The 17,462-nt window shown below is 42.1% G+C and overlaps 1 protein-coding gene across 4 annotated transcripts in view; it reads right to left on the minus strand.

Annotated features, from left to right (window-relative positions):
• REPS1 (RALBP1 associated Eps domain containing 1) overlaps nt 1-17,462 on the minus strand; it is a 259,774-nt gene that overhangs the window by 14,803 nt on the left and 227,509 nt on the right. For all 4 annotated transcript variants that reach the window (XM_073627386.1, XM_073627384.1, XM_073627387.1 and 1 more), the window contains 3 exons: nt 13,813-13,931; nt 10,365-10,429; nt 10,087-10,263 (listed from right to left, as the gene is read on the minus strand). In XM_073627386.1, the coding sequence (XP_073483487.1) occupies nt 10,087-10,263; nt 10,365-10,429; nt 13,813-13,931 (361 nt within the window). The remainder of the gene's footprint in view (nt 1-10,086; nt 10,264-10,364; nt 10,430-13,812; nt 13,932-17,462) is intronic.

The following is a 17,462-nucleotide window of genomic DNA, read 5'->3' on the forward strand; positions in this document are numbered from 1 at the left end:
GTGCATTCCAGTGCCTCCTGTAGACCTGGGCCAAATAAATGATCGCCAGTTAAGGGAAGGCCACAAAGGCACAACTTGGAGGCCGAGTCCCCTGACCAGGTCTTAAGCCAAAGGCTTCTTCTGGCCGAGTTCACTAGAGCCGAAGTCCTGGCTGACATTCTTACCGACTCAGCGTAAGAATCCCCCAAAAAACCCACTGCCTGAAATAGGAGAGGAAAAGACTTCAAAATTTGCTCTCTGGAGGTACCTGCTGACAGATGTGACTGAATCTGAGTCAACCAAACCTCCAGATTTCTGGCCACACAAGTAGAGGCCAGAGCTGGTTTCAGGTTTCCAACCGCTGAGTCCCAGGCTCTGTGGAGAAGGATATTCCCTCTCTTGTCCATCGGATCCTTAAGTGTGCCCATATCATCGAACGCTAGGTCAGAGTTTTTTGAAACCTTTGAAAGAGGTGCGTCTAACTTGGGATTCTTATTCCACGGCTGCACAGTGTTCTCATCAAAAGGAAACCTTTTTAGGTTACTAAAGAAGAATGGTTTTCTCTCAGGATTATCCCATTCCAGTTTAACAGTATCAACCAAAGAACTATGAACTGGAAAAACTCTCGATTTTCTCTTATGCAATCCTTTATACATAATATCATGTTTGGATAACTGAACCTCTTCCTCTTTTAATTCAAGGGTAGTATAGATAGCCTTTAATAAGTCATCAACATCCTCAACAGATAACCTAAATCTTGAGCCTCGACTGGATGCTCTATCCCTGGGCTCTGTATCTGACCCTGATTCTTCCAGAGAAGAACGGGTAGATCTGACCTCAGCCTCAGAGTCCTCACTTTTTGCCTGCTGCGGAGTGCTGACTGACGCCTTCAGTGAAGACGGACTCTCTGCTGGAGTCTGGAGCTTGTCAATAAGTGTTCTAAAAAACTGAAGGTGGACCCAAGCTCATTCCTAACAGAAGTAAGCATCTTCTGGCAAGAGGCAACCGGGTCTTTTACTAGGCCTTCTATACAGGTGCGACAAACTGCTTTGCTCCATGAGGAGCTCAATTTGTTTGCGCAAACCGCACATTTCCTTTTTAGTGGCTGCGCCTGGGCCTTGTCCTGAGTCTTGGTCTGCAAGACAAAATAAATGACCCACAATGTAATTAAAGGCCACCCAATCACTCCGTAACACCACGTGCAGGAGTGAGGAAATGTGTCCCCTTACACCCACTACTACAGAGGGGGGAGGGAACACTCACAGGGATAGCAAGGTGGTGACAGAACACCCCAGGCTTACCTGTGAGCTGCTGGTGTTGGGAACCGCATCCGCTGCCTGTGCAGGTACTGCAGAAGGATCCATTCTGCCCCTCTTGGTCGTCCACAGCCTGGCTGCTTTACATCAAGAAAACACCAGTAGCCAGCGTTCCCAGTTCGCGCCGTTTATGGAGACTGGAACCGCGTCTTCGGCGCCCGATGATGACGTCATATGCCCTGGAAGTAACCCTCTCCAGGCACTTCCTGTGGGCCAGCTTGGAGCACAATAGCTCCGCCCCCTCGAACGCCGCGGCTTCCTCCATTCCCTGCACAGATCAGCCACGCTGGGAAGGACAACCGAAGCTCAGCTGAGCTATTAGTGCAATGAACTGTGCTAGGGGCGCGACCTCACATCGGTCCTGGCCCTCTCCAGGCACTGAGGACAGGGAACAGCAACACCCCAGCGGTGATGCTGCTTCTGGCAGAGGAAGAGGTAAGTGATATGCCCCAAAAAATAGCCATACAGAGCCCCTGCTCATAAGGCCTATGGGAGCAGATTCCAGGAACATGTTACCCCCCGTCCGGAGGAAACACAAATAACTGACATGGGCTTGGAAGACCACCCTTTTATCTGGTGGGGGTGACGTGTTTCCTGTCCTGGTAGGAGGAGCCCAAGGTCTCATGGGCTGTCCTGGAAGACGCTTGGAGAAATCCAGTTTTCTTTATCATACAGTACAGGACACAGATCTTCAATTATAACGGTTGGGATGTCCAAATGCAGTAAATAAGGAGAGGGTAACTACTAGGCAACAACAACAAATTGCCAACAGACCCTCAAAAAAAAAAAAAAAAAAAAAACACAAACCTAAAAGAAGGCAAAACTGAGATTAAACTATGGCCTGCCAAACATTGCGGCAGAAGCTGGAGTCAAATGAAGCCTGAACATCTACCTGGTAAAAAGCATGCACAAAAGACGAGGTAGCAGCCTTGCACAGTTGTGTAACAGAAGCCCAATGTTGATATGCCAAAGACATGCCAACACATCTAATAGCATGAGCCTTAATCAGGAAGCGAGGTTCATTGAGAGAATAGGCTTGGGAATGATCTGGCAAATCCATCATGCGATCGTAGATCGCTATGTTGAAGAACCCATTTCGGCCCCATCAGGAAAGACAGAGCCAATTTTCTGATTTAAACAGTACTACAAACAACCAGTGGGAGGACATAGTGAAGGCAAAACAATACCCTCATTTAAAGCTGAACTCCGCGCAAATTTTTTTTTCCCTATGCAGTGGGCTGTGCCCGCACTGCATGGGTTAACTGCTCGTTTTGTCAAGGGGCGACCCCACGATCCAACAATGGACTGTTCCTCACTTCTTCACATCCAGAGCAGGTCTGCGGTGTGATGATGTCAGCAGCAGTCCACCGCACAATACCGCTAAACCGCGCGGGGAAGGCAGGAGTCGCAGGGACCGGTGTTGTGCGGGGAGGATCGGAGGATTAGGCAAGTATAATTTCACTCTCCAATCCCCTAGACAAAAACAAGCAGTTAACCTGTGCAGCGCGGGCACAGCCCGCTGCATGGGGGAAACAAAATTGCCCAGAGTTCAGTTTTAAGTGTAAACCAGACATTACCTTTGGCAAGAAAAAAAAAAAATTGAAACAAGTAACACCACCTTGTACTTATGACACACAAAATGGACTCTCTACATGACAGAACAGTATCACTGACATCCAGCGAGGCAGGGAGTATGAGCCATCCCTTGAACAAAAGCCATCATCAAGAAATGAGAGGCTAGGTGTATATGAAAGAACAGCCAAAGCGGAGACAAGACCTTTCAGGGTACTCAAGGCCAATTTTTTATCGACCCTGACTGTAGGAAGGCAGGCAAGCAACAATAGTAATAGTGAACGGAAATACATTTTCCAGGTATAATGGCATACCTTATGAGAAGTAGGCTTTCTTACCTTAAGAAATGCGGAAATAATAAATTCTGAGACGCCCCTTTCCCTTAAGACCTGGGTCTCAACAGTCAAATGCAGTCAAAGCTAGCGACTGAAGAAGGGTGGTAGATGGGACAGAAAGTCTGTATAATCCAGAAGAGGCCAGGGCGATTTTGCCAACATGCAAAAAATGTCCAAGAGCCAAGACTTTCTGGGCCAATTTGGGGGCCACCAGCGTCACCCTAGCCCATTTCACCTTGATCCTGCAATGCAGAAGTGCTAAAAACTGTATTGGGGGGGAACACATAAGCCAGATAGAACTGATCACATTGAGTCACCAGAGCATCTACTGCCAGCGCTGGAGGATGTCTTGTGAACACAAAGTTGTACAGCTTCCTGGTAAATCTGGATGCTAGGTGGTGTCAGGAGTACCCCAACAATTACAGATTTCCCTAAACACCTCTGGGTGTAGCAATCATTCCCCTAGTGTCAATTCCCGATTACTTAGAAAGTCTGTCTGTCAATTTTCCACTCCCGGAATGTACACATGGATATGGTCAGAACATTTGTTTACACCCATCTTATAATAAGATCTGTCTCCTCCAGAGCTACACGACTTATTGTACCTTCCTGCTGGTTTATACAAGCCACCAATGTAGTGTTGTCAGACTGAACCCTGACCTAGTGACCCTTGAGAAGGCCTCCAATGAAGAAAAAGAGCATCCAAGAGGCGCTGGGACTTTTATGCGAGTTCAAAACAGTGAGAGGACAAAAACATTCGAAGAGCTTACTGGCTCAGGTTAAGCTACTCACAACAGACAAGGCTGTCCCTCCAGTGAGTACACCAGCAGGTCACCAGAAAAAACATGCACAAATGGAAGCAGTGCAGATAAGAGTCCAAATTTAATAATTTGTACTAAAAAACAGCTAGCGTGTTTTGGGGGTCAGAAAAACCTGCTTTCATCAGGGGTACAACAAAAACACAAAATAATGTAAATGTAACTGATAAAACCATAAGTCTAACAAACATAGAAAATTATGGATAACATATACACATATACCTGCATACAAAAACACATATACATAAAAATGAAGATAAAGAAATATCAGATGGTAAATGATCAGGTGCAATAGGTTCATTTTTGGAATCAGATGCTACATGGTCAGTACATCCCATTGTATGTGTATACAAAATAATACACATACAGATAAAACAAATTTAAAATAACATTTGTCTTCATTGCACAAATGTTAAAAAAAAAAAAACAGTTAAAAACTGTGTCATAAAATGATGCAACAAAACCTTAATCTAATAACCATCAATGAAAGAACAAAAACAAATCGCTTACCAATCTGGTATCTTCATTCCTATGCATGTATACATATACGTGCATACATAAACACACATGTATATGTATGTTATCCATGATTTTCTATAGTTGTTAAACTTACGATTTTATCAGTCACATTTACATTAAATTGTGTTTTGCTGTAGCCCCGATGAAGGGGGGGGGGGGGTGTGATCCGGAACTGGGATGGTTCCGGAACAGATTTCTGAAGGTTGAGGAACCAAACTTCTGTAAGATTTGGATTGTTCACTGGAGGTTCTCCCTTAAGGCAAGAAACTTCTCCCACAACAGCAGATCATTCAGATTCCCTAAGACATAAATGTCTTTGGATCATAAAGCCAACACTGGAGCCAAGATTTTGTAAAGACTGGGGGAGCTGTGGCTAAGCCAAAGGAGAGCGCAACAAGTTGAAAGTGGCTTTCTTTCACTTCAAAGCAAAGGAAACGGTGTTGAGGAAAGATAGGAATGTATAAATATGCATCTTTGATAGTGATCAATGCTGAAAATTCTAATGGCCCAAGGACTGCTGACTGATCTTGCATTTTCCATCTAGAACTTTGTGACTTTCAGAAAAGGATTTAAGGACTTGAAGCCCAAAATAGGTCTGACCTCCCTGTTCAGTTTGGGAACTGTAAACAGATTTAGATAGAACCCCTGATCTTTTCATCAGGGACCTGTATGAACTTTCTGATCCTGAAGTTGGGATACAGCTTTCAGCAAATCCGCTCTGGAATAAGGAGGCAAAAGCACATTTGACAGCCAAAAATAAAGTGGAGAATGGTTTTGAGATTCCGGTTAGTCTGGAAAATATTACCTCCTGTACCCAGGAGTCCGAGATTTCTTTGCCCCAGATGTTTACAAAGGCCAGCAAACGTCCCCGCACTAGTCCCAGTGGGGGCGCCCCTTCATTGTGAAGCGGGCTTAGAACCCAATTTAGAGGGTCTGGAGGACTGAGACTTACAGCAAAAAATTACCTGGTTTAGTCTCGGATGTAGAAGCCTACGGGAAAAGAAAGGATGACTTCCTCTATGTTGAGAGACCCAACCTTCCAGAGGAGCGTGTCATTTTTTTTACTGGGAAGAAATGTACACCTGTAATCATCTTGATATAGATGTCTAAGGACTCCTCAGAAAGGTGTTCGCCCTCAAATGGCATTCTTTCCAGGCTCCTATTAAAGGCTGGTTCAGCAAACCAACACTTAAGCCAGAGAACTCACCATGTTTGTACAGAAAGGAGTACAATGCATGATAATTAACGCAACGAGTCACTCATGCTGTCCACACAATGACGTAAAGCTGCTGAAAACAAGTCAAACTTGCATTGGAAGAAAGGAATATTCTCCTTTGCCTCTTGGGTTTCTAGCCAGATGCCTGGACCATACCCTGTGTAACACACCGCGATGGCAACCACAATTGGTTGTGCGGTCAGCCAAGATAGGGAGAACAAAGCTTTGAGTGAAGTCAAAGCACTCATCCACAGGATCCCTGAAAGTCCTTTAACTAGTACTGTAAGAGTATTATTGAGGCAAAAGGATAGCTTCGTCTAAATTAGGTGACCACATTTTTGAAGATTTTCTCATCCAAGAGATACTGTTGCGCAAAGCATTTAGAAGGAACAAACCTTTTCTGGAGGTTTCAGATCCTTGTACAAAACATCATTGACTAAGGCATGAACCAGAGAGACATTAATAGGTTTTTTTCTGATTTGTAGAGTCCATGCTGGTAACGTCAGGACTCTCAAGCAAACTGGAGTCTAACTTAAGAAATCTTTGGACCTACTCAATCAGCATTGAAATGGAATTTGAGTTTGAGATACTGTGGTGGAAAGGCCTTCTTAAAATCAGAGGAAGAATCTGTCCTGGTTACATCATCCTAATTCTCAGCCAGTGGGAAGAAGATTCTGAATCAGAGGGTTGAGAGGAAATGGAGAGGCTCCAAGCAATTGTCTTTTTAGATGAAAATTTGAAAAATGTTGCAACTTCCTTCCTTAAAGCAAACATTACGAAGGAAAATTCTATTTTGCTCAGACAAGAATGAAGCGCCTCCGAAGACACTACTCTCAAGTCAGAAGTTAGGGAGGAATCCTGACTAAGGGATAGAAGGATAAGCCCCTGTGTCCTGGTCTCCTATGGGAAAAAGCCCAATGCCTCAAAGTAGGAAGACACCCGATGTCGGTTGGACTATACTTTGCATCCCCTCTGTGCCGAGAGTTCTCCATGCTGCCCCTAAGGAGTATCCATGCCTTCTGGTATACTGTAGGTTGTGGGCTTGCATGGTGTTCGGAATGGGTTCTCCTTGTGAACATGCACTGAATCTCCAGATGAGGTGGTCTGTCCATTGTGTGTAGAAAACCAATTTGTATCAAACAAATCCTAACATTTGCTTTTGAGGTACCATTATGTTAAATACAAAGGTAGTTTTGCTGCCTCATGCTTTACTGACCTATGTGTGTAGAAAACCAGGAGCCTGTATAATCTGCTGGTCTGGGCACTTGGATGAACAAAATGGAGTTGGCACATGCACGATAGCCACTAAAATAGCAATCACGCATGTGCACTACAATTCAAGATGGCGTGCTCACATACAACCTGTGCACTTGTCGAATGGCAGAGATGGCGCCCACACATATGCAAAGAGGAAACTGAGGAGCAAGATGGCAACGGCGGCTGAATTTTTTCCAGTCAGGCAGTTTGTAAAATGTAAAATGTAAAATGATGGTTCAGTGTAGTGGGGAAAAAAGACCTCAAGTTTCCCTTGGGTTGTACCAAAAAGTTTTTTAAAAAGCTGGCAACCGCTTACCAATCCTTCACAGTGGTTCCGCAGGACCCACAGGAAAACATCACCCACTGTGGTCGGGCCTATTACCCACCCCCAGATAAGGGAGGTTCTTCAAGAACTGGACTATATTGCTGTCGGACCAATGCCTTGGAACTCTAACACCCAGAGGCCACAAACATGACTAATTACCTAAAAGTGTAGCATTTACTACAGATGTAAATTTTTCTATACTTTGTATTATCCCTGCCATGTTAGTTTTTGAATGTGTGAGAACAATATACTACTTCAAATTTTCATCTAAATTATTTAGAACACATTTAAATGCCTTAAACTTTGTTACAAATGTAATATCTGCACAGGACAACGGTGTTTAATTTACGAAGCTTTACAACAAGTTTTACGTGACTTAAGCTGGCCATAGAGAAGTCAGTTTTTTTTTTTGTTCAAAAAAACTGACCGGATTCCCCCATCTACACATTAACCTCTTGGCATCCGCGCTATAGCCGAATGACGGCCACAGCGTGGACCTGAATTTCCGAGAGGCCGTCATATGACGGCCTCCCCTGTGCACGCGCTCTGCAGGGCGCGCACGAAGCGCGCTGTGATCACTGAGTCACTGTGAATCGGGTGATCACCGATCCGAGTAAGGGGCCGGTCCCAGCCCCTTACCATGTGATCAGCTGTCAGCCAATGACAGCTGATCACATGATGTAAACAAAAGCTCGGTAATCTTTTTTTTCTCCTCACGCTAACAGCGTGAGGAGAAAAAAAAAAAAACGATCACCGGCTCATCTGCAAGGGACATCAGTCCCAAAGAGGAAGAGGTAATTATGCCTCATCTGTGCCACCTGCCAGTGCCCACCAGTGCCACCTATCAATGCCCACAAGTGCCACCTATCAATGCCCACCAGTGGTGCCAATCAGTGCCACTTAGCAGTGCTGCCTATCAGTGTAACCGATCAGTGCCCATCACTGCCACCTATCGGTGCCCATCAGTTCCGCCTCAGCGTACATCAATGAAGGAGAAAAATTACCTGTTTTAAAATTTTTGTAACAAAATATATAAAAAAAAAAAAAAAAAAAAAAAATATTTTAAATTTGGTCTTTTTACATTTTAACAAAAAATAAAAACCGCAGAGATGATCAAATACCACCAAAAGAAAGCTCTATTTGTGGGGAAAAAATGATAAAAAATTAATTTGGGTACAGTGTTGTATGACCGCAGAATTGTCATTCAAAGTGCATCAGCACTGAAAGCTGAAAATTGGTCTGGATAGGAGGGGGGTTTAAGTGCCCAGTAAGCAAGTGGTTAAAAGGTAGATGGGGGGGGGGGAATCTTCTCTGTCTTTGTATTCTGACAGAGGGGAGACACCCCCGCTGTCAGAATACACTGATTAGCGCTGCAGGTTCAACCACAGTGCCCATACATGTATCAAAATCTGGCCGTTTCAGCAGGAACCAGCTGAATTCCAATCCAGGTATGGCCAGCTTTACTGTGTGGTGTTTTCAAAGCTTGGAAGACATTTTACTAATTCATAAAAGGGATTAAACTTTGCTGGTATCAACACAAATCACTGATATGAATTGTCAGGTTTTATGAGGTACAGTATCTAGCAGAGCAGATATTTAAGGTGAAGATAAAATAAAGATTTCACGTCTATGAATAATTTATGAAAGTGTAAAAAATTTTTGAATGAGAAATAATGAATGTAGGTAACATAACATACATCTTAGTGAACTGACCAAATTCATAGTTGTCATGACAGAACAGATTATATGTGCTCTGCCCACGCAGCTGCGCATTCATTCAGTTTCCTGCGAATTAAAGAACTACAAGTACCATCAGCCACCATGGCTGACAGCATGTAGTTCTGCATGCACTGTGAGGGGAACTGATGAGCGCTCTTGCAGTTCAATCACCAGCCCTGCAGGCTTTCAAACAGACAGCCCATATGAAGGTACAGGCAGAAAGCTGCAGGACTTGTCTGCAGAAGCCTGACATTGCACCCCTGGTCCACTGACCACGGGTGAAATGTTTGCCAGGCTCCTGCAGGAAAAAATAAATGCACATTACCTTTCTGCAAAAATATATGCACTTACAATTGTTTCTGGAAAGGTGAATGTATCCTTTACAGATACTGGTCATACAGGCTTTGGAGGTTTATTTTTTCCGTTTCAGGCATTGCCGGAGTGTACAACCCCCCCGATCTCCTCCAACCTCTGTACCCACTGCCTTACTTTTCAAAACCTGTGCAGCTGTGCTAGGCTCCACCCACTCAGCCACTTCATTTGTTAACAGGGATCTGTGAATGAAGAAACTACAACACGGCTAGCAGTTCTCAATGAGCTGTGGGGCCACTAATGAGCGCCCTCGTAATTCACTGACACTTGCTCCAGCTTTCTATCAGAAAGCCAGTACAGCTGGAGGATGTGCCTGACACATTGCACTCATTCCACTGATCACGAATGTAATGCTTTTCAGGCTCCTGGTGGAAAAAAATAATAAATGCACATTTTTTTTCTGAAAAATGATGTGCTTATATAATTTTTTTCTCCAAAGGTGAACTTAGCCTTAAAAGTATAATTTTTTTTAAGGAACCAGGGGAATGTTCTTTAACGGACAAACCCTTGCAAAACTTTTATTACCAGCTGTTCTTTGTGGCTATCATTTTTACATTTTATACAGAGGTATATTACACAAACAATCTCTTGTCATAAATAAACAGCAAAATCAATGGTATTTCTACTCCCCCGTACTATGACACTGAAAAATGCAAACCTGGACAGCTTCAGCATGTTTCTCCGAGTCCTCTGCTTGTTGTTCACAAGATGCAAATGCGTCAAAGTGGCTAAAGTCTGCAAAATTTGGCTGCTCTGGAATTTGCTGAGGAGAAGTACTGGGAAGAGTTATAAGGCCCTCTGCTTCCATGGAGCGGTGCACATGTGTTCCTGAAGTCTACAAAGAACACAATCAGGAGATATTTTAGCAGTAAATAATTGCTGCTATTGCCAAGATCACACACACAATCACCTGTCAGTACTGCAGTATCACTGTACCTGTGTGGGCAGAGGACGAGGAGGAACAGCAGGAGGATGGGTGACTGCTGCAGCTTGTGGCTGTCCTATTAAAAAAGTTATCATTAACTTACATTCACAGTATTTACTTCTTTTACAAAACCAATAATTAGATGTTGTGTTATAAAACATCTTAAAGTCAACAAAGTGCTGGTACTAAATGTAGCATACAGGATAATTCAATTGCTGGAAAAATTTACAGGGTTGTCTACCCATAACTCTTTATGAAATAAATAGAGATCCAAAACAAGGTCTGACATGTTTGTGACATAGCAATGCTTACAGCATACCACCAAAACCCCTTGCTTGTCTATTTTGAATTGCCATTGTTATATATATTTGAAGATTCCATTCGTCTCCTCTACTAATACTAATTAAAACTACATATTAACTTTATTCTACAAGCTCTGAATGTGTCATATCTAGATGTGACATGAACACTGTTTACAAGAAGCACATTTCATATATGAAACACAAAAATAGAGTCTTATTACAAGACACGGAACACTCTCATTCAAAATATCAATATCTAAAAGAGTTATTAGACTCAATTTTCAAACATTAACTTAAAAATAAGGCTTTCCATTGTGACAATACCATGTGACTTAAACAGTGACAGAAAAAAAAAATGTTTTTATTTACTAAAAGGAAGGCTATAATTCCGGTCTGTCCTTTTTTTATTCTTCGTTGCAGACTTTGCCTTAAGCCCAGTACACACTAAGTTTTCTTTTTTCATTCAACTCAGCAGGTTGAATGAAAAAAAAAAAACCCCAAAAAACTTACAGTATTCTGCATGACTATATTCTGACAGGAGGAGTCCCCTGCCAGAATACACTGATCAGTACTTGCAGCCATTGGCTGAGAGTGCTGATCAGATGCTGTTTTTTTACCATGCACCATTTGACAAAAGCTGGTATTTAGGCTGGCTTCTGTCAGACAGACTGCTGTACACACTGCTCAAAAGTCACCTGGTTCAGACAGTGTGTACTCAGCTTTATTTTCTGTTTTTTTAAAATGATGTCTGCAGGACAGAAGGGGAAATCTCTTTGGACAGCATAAAAACCCTGACTATGACTATTCCTTCCCCCCCCTAAAAACTGGGAAAAAAAATAGAAAAAGGTTTTAGCTTGACATATACTCCCATGTATACAAATCTTTACAATGTCAGGTCATCAGATGAGTTTCAAAGTTAACACCAAAGTCCTCTTATAGATAGGAACAGACAATAAAACATTGGCCGAGGCAGGTTATAGATTACTGCAGTGCTACTTTAGAACAGCAAAAGGAAGGAATTTAAGCATTAAAGTGGATGTAAACCCCCCCCCCCCCCAAAAAAAATTTAAATGAAGACTCATATCTGTTACAGCAGAGGATGTCATTTCATCTGTGCCCAGTCTTGCCACGAAGGGTTAATCCAGCTCTGAACAATCCTCTTCAGTAAGATAAAAACAAACACACAGAGAAATAGGTGTCTGTTTCCTCCCCCTTGCTGTGAGTGACAAGTGATTTCCTTACCCCATGCCAAGAGTATTAGAGAGGCATTCTGTGTACTTCACATCCCCCCTCCTTTCTTCTCCAGCTCTCCCAGGATTTGCTGCTCCACACCTCAGCATGATTGGGCATGTGGATGTTAGTGATCATGGGGCACAATCCACGAGACCAGCAGCAGTTCAATGCAAGAAGAATCGATGCCCGGTCAAGGGGAGTGTAGAGATGGGTGGGGAGTGTACTAACAACAACTCCATCCACCGAGCCCTGGACAACAGACCTGCCCACAGAATCCAGAGTATTGCAGGGCTCCAAACAGCTAAAGGGAAGATTTTTGACACGTAAGGATACATGCAGGAGGCATGTATATTCTTATCCGGTTCCCGACCGGCGCACACCGATGTACGTCGGCAGAATGGCACGGCTGGGCAAATGGGCGTACCCGTACGTCCCTTTAAATATGACGCCGTGCCATTGCGTGCGCGCCGCCGGGAGCTCCTTGAGTCGGGTCGCGGGTCCCGCGGACTCTATCGCCGCGGGGATAACCGCGATCGTCTCACGGAGAGGAAGAGCGGGGAGATGCTAATGTAAACAAGCATCTCCCCGCACTGATCTCTGCTTCCTGTGATCGGGAGCAGAGGTCAGTGACATGTCACACGTAGCCATGCCCCCCACAGTTAGAAACACTCCCCAGGACATACATAACCCTTACACTGCCCCCTAGTGGTTAACCCCTTCACTGCCAGTGTCATTTACACAGGAATCAGAGCATTTGTATAGCACCGATTGCTGTATAAATGACAATGGTCCCAAAAATGTGTCAAAAATGTCCAATGTGTCTGCCAAAATGTTGCAGTCACAATAAAAATCGCTGATCACCGCCATTACTAGTAAAAAAAAAAAAAAAAAATTGCCACAAAACTATCCCCTATTTTGTAGACACTATAACTTTTGCACAAACCAAACGCTTATTGCGTTCTTTTTTTACCAAAAATATGTAGAAGAGTACATATCAGCCAAAACTGAGGGGAAAAAATGTTTTTTTAAATATTTTTTGGGGATATTTATTATAGCAAAAAGTAAACAATAATGCGTTTTTTTTCAAAATTGTTGCTTTTTTTATTTATAGCGCAAAAAATAAAAACCGCAGGAGGTGATCAAATACCACCAAAAGAAAGCTTTATTTGTGGGAAAAAAAGGACGTCAATTTTGTTTGGGAGCCACGTCGCATGACCGCGCAATTGTCAGTTAAAGCGACGCAGTGCCGAATTGCAAAAAACGCACTGGTCAGGAAGGGGGTAAATTCTTCCGGGGCTGAAGTGGTTATAGATCAGCACTAGGGAAGTAATTTAGAAACTATGAGAGTGGGTTTACATCCACTTTAAGCTGTGATATTACATGTAAATCATTTCATGCGTGTTCTTGCTGTGTGATAGAGCTGACAGTCACACACACAAACCTCATCCATACTAATTTGCAAAGTGTGAAAAAGTACTACAGCTTTACTGCACATAAAACAAAACAAAAAACAAAAAAAAACAACAAAGCATCAAAACACTAATGAAACAACAGAGAAGAAACTGGTAGCATTGACACAGTAGGGGGGCAAATTTACCAAACTGGAGCAGACAGAATCTGGAGCAGCTGTGCATAGTAACCAATCAGCTTCTAGCTTCAGCTTGTTCAGTTAAGCTTTGAAAATGAAAGTTAGAAGCTGAATGGTTACCATACACAGGTGCTCCAGATTTTGGCTGCTGCAATCCTAGTAAATTCCCCTCAAAGTGCTTTGAATGGTTAAAAAACAAAAAAACAAAAAAACAAACAAACAAAACAAAAAAACACACACACACAGAAGCTGCCACCTTACTATTTTTTTTTTTAATAATAGGAATCTTAGCCAAAAGGATGACTGTAAGGAGTTTATAGTAAACAGTCTCCTCACCTGTGGTGCTTGAAAATGTTCTGTTCATGTCTAAGGACGAGGAGCGCGAATGTGACGCATGAGGTCTTGGTGGAGGGGGTGGCGGTGCTGCATTCTCTGGAGATGTACTTGAATGGGACCTGTATTAAAAACATACTACTTTGATATGATGAAAAGCTTGCTCAGTAATGCATTTGTAACTCACCATTCAAATTAGCTCTTCACTTTCTACATTCTTGTTATGCCAACAAATTCAAAATGTTAAATCTTCTCTCACACGCAAGAAAATCAGGAAACTAATGCATTGACCCCTTGTAGTAAATGGTAAAACTGCAGAAATGAAAGTGGGCTGACACATTTACAAACTGAAGCTGACTCCGTATAACATAAGTAATCTAGCTAAACTACAAAGCAGGTAAACCAGCCTTTAAAAGAGCCAAGTTGCCAGGGAAACAAGTGTATAATAGGGCGTTGGTTGAAAATCAGATAGGACACACGTAGGGAAATTATTTCAACATCTGATTCTACAGCAACACCTATGTTTACCAACTACAAATGGAAGATTTTTGTTTAACCTTCTTAAATGATCATAAACTACTGGTGCAGTTTGATTGTATGTACATTTACAACAACCCCTGACATACGCAAGACAATAGCTATGGTATCAAGAAGCACGTCCCTTAGTTAAAAGGTCAAGAAAAGGTACAAACAACAAGGTTAACAAAGGATACCTTAAAATTTAGGGGGCCACACGGTGGCCAGTGGAAGTAGAAAATATCCTTGCGTCAGTGAGAGTAAACAATACCCCACGACAGGTATTCAAGGAAGTAATGGATGGTATCAAGGGGAGGAATAATGCCCTATCATTGGTGTCAATGGGAGGAATAGTGCCGCATCATTAATGTCAGTGGGAGAAGAAGTGACCCATTGTTGGTGTCAGTGGCAGGAACTATGCCCACTGTTGCTGACAGTGAGGGGAATAATGCCCCAAGGGCCAGATAAAAGCAAGCAAAGCGCCGCAGTTTGGAGAGCACTCATGTAAATAATATAACGTAAAGGGAAATTTTTTGTAAAAACAAACTAAATTAGAAGTGTGTTCATGCCGACTATGGGAAAGAGATTCAACTAAGGTATTCTGTCAGGATAGAAATATGGGAGCCGTTAGCAATTGATTTTATTAGTGCATACCCTGTAGTCATCCTCAGCCTTCTCTTATTACTTGGTGAATTACTAACTGGACCAAACATGGTGTGAGGTCTCCTGACATTTAATATGTTGGTTCCAGGTAAGTTACCAAGCAGTGATGGATAAGGCTTCATGTACACGGGACAATGTTCAACCTCTCTTGAAAGATTTAACTTGACAGCTAGAAACCGTCGTCTTAAAACGGCCATTTAGCCGCGTTTGTGTCTAGAAGCGTTTGAAAAAAAACATTTTTTTTTTTTTCTTTTCAAAATAGCCAAAAATTAAAAACGCCTGTAAATGAAACGCTGCTAAAAGCGAGTTTAGCCACGTTTGAAATGTCTCTAAACACAGCTTCTGAACGCATTTTTTTGGGGTTCCAAAAAAAGCCTCTAAACACAACTGCCTAGAAACAACTATAAACGAACCAGTGTACATGTACTAATAAGATAACAGAGGAGGGTTCAGGAGTAGTTGAAAAAAATGCCCAACGAGGGGGGCGGGAGGCGGAGCCTAGCGGAGCAGACATGCATTGTTAGAGCTCCACACCGCTGAGGAGAGAAGGACAAAGCGGAGCCTGCAGGCTCAAAAGGTATCCATTTGAACCTTTTTGCCCCAGGGAACAAACTGTGAAAGTTTGGGAAGGAAATATGGTACTGGGAGGAAACCGTGGCAGAAATAAAAATCACCTCACAAAGAGCTCACAGGCACTCACTGCAGCTGAAGCAGCTCCAGTCACCTCACAAGATACAGCACCAGGGCGCTCTCACAGACAGAAAATGTCACAGCAAGACTCTCCATTTGAGTCAGATACAGAACAAATTCTCTCACAAACTTCTCCACAAGCCTCCTCAGCATCCCCAGTAATATTATTACAATTTGAAAAGATGCTTCATAAGGCTTTAAAACAAACCTCAGACCAAATAACAAAAAGCCTAAACAAAGAAATAAGAGAGCTGGGAAACCGCACCGCAGCCTTAGAAATAAAAATGGATGAAATTGAAATTACAACCCAAGAAAATATAACAGAATTGGAACAATTAAAAAAAGAGAATTTAATACTTCAAACTAAGCTCGAAGATTACGAAAATAGAGCCAGACGTTCAAACTTGCGCATAAGTTGAATACCTGAAACTGTGACAGACCTGCAATCTACTATTACTGCTCTATTACAAGAACTAAAGCCAGATATCCCTATTGAACGTTTAGAACTGGACAGAGTACACAGAGCCCTCACAGCCAAAAAGAAAGATGGACCCCCACGTGATATAATCACAAAATTTCATTATTACAGAACGAAAGAACAAATACTAATTGCTGCAAGAGAAAAAAAGGAACTTAATTTTCAAGGACACAATTATCAAATTTTTGCTGACCTATCCCAACTTACTATTACTAAAAGACGATCCATGAAACCCCAACTAATGGAACTGCAACGCCACAACATTATGTATCAATCGGGCTTCCCCTTTTCAGTCAGATTTAACTACCAAGGTACAATTTACAGAAGCAGATCAGCAGATGAACTACAACAAACCCTTTTAAAATTAAATCTGACAGAACCCACAAGCAGCAACACTCCCACACGCAGAAGAATGGCATCATCTTCACCTTCAGGCAGCACCCAGAAAATTTCAGAATAAAATGGGAATCATCATTCTCACAAAAGAGGCCGTTATGCCACATCATCCATGGACCAAGAAGATTCAATGGACTGACATCCTAATTCCTGATATCTCTTCATTTATTATACTAAGAGATGGTTCTCTATAAAAAACCTGTATTTATAACTGAATGTAACTGCATTCTGATAGTCACACACTGTGTGGGATCATGTTACATTCCAGTTATATTTCTTATTACTTCTGATTCATATAGCCTTAGAATATATAAGTGAAATAAGGAAATTCTTGTTCAGTTATATATTATCAGGTAATAACAATAGATTTATTACTTTTTAGGACAAATATGTTCAATAATCCATAAGTAATGGAAGCTTTTTCTTTCTTTTCTTAAAACAAATATATTATTACCTAACTAGTTCCTAGAATTATGTTTTTGTTTATTCTAATCTGAAGCAATACAACCTCAATTTTATGAGTTAACATATCTAAACAGTTACATATGAATAAAATATGTAATTGTTTACTCTAAAAGGGTTAAAATCCCAAAATAATTCAAACTATCTTCATCAATACCAAAGTTATTAACAGTACCTTTCTAACTGAATTATTTAGCCTAGGGCAAGACTAACCATATACAACCACCCTGGAATAAATAATTTCAACAAAAACTATATTCTGCACTCCAATTAATGAAACATCATTTTGATGTCTTTTGACATAGCACTTCTCTCCTGTAAGCGGAAGATCCGTGTACCCCCATTAGCCCTCCTCATTCTCCCAACCATATTATGTGGGAGTGTGACGAAGGCACTTATTCCCCTGAGAGAGATATTTATTCTCTTTCACGGGTAAACTGTGATTACT

Source organism: Aquarana catesbeiana, linkage group LG04, assembly GCF_042186555.1.
Source record: "Aquarana catesbeiana isolate 2022-GZ linkage group LG04, ASM4218655v1, whole genome shotgun sequence".
Classification (NCBI taxonomy): domain Eukaryota; kingdom Metazoa; phylum Chordata; class Amphibia; order Anura; family Ranidae; genus Aquarana; species Aquarana catesbeiana.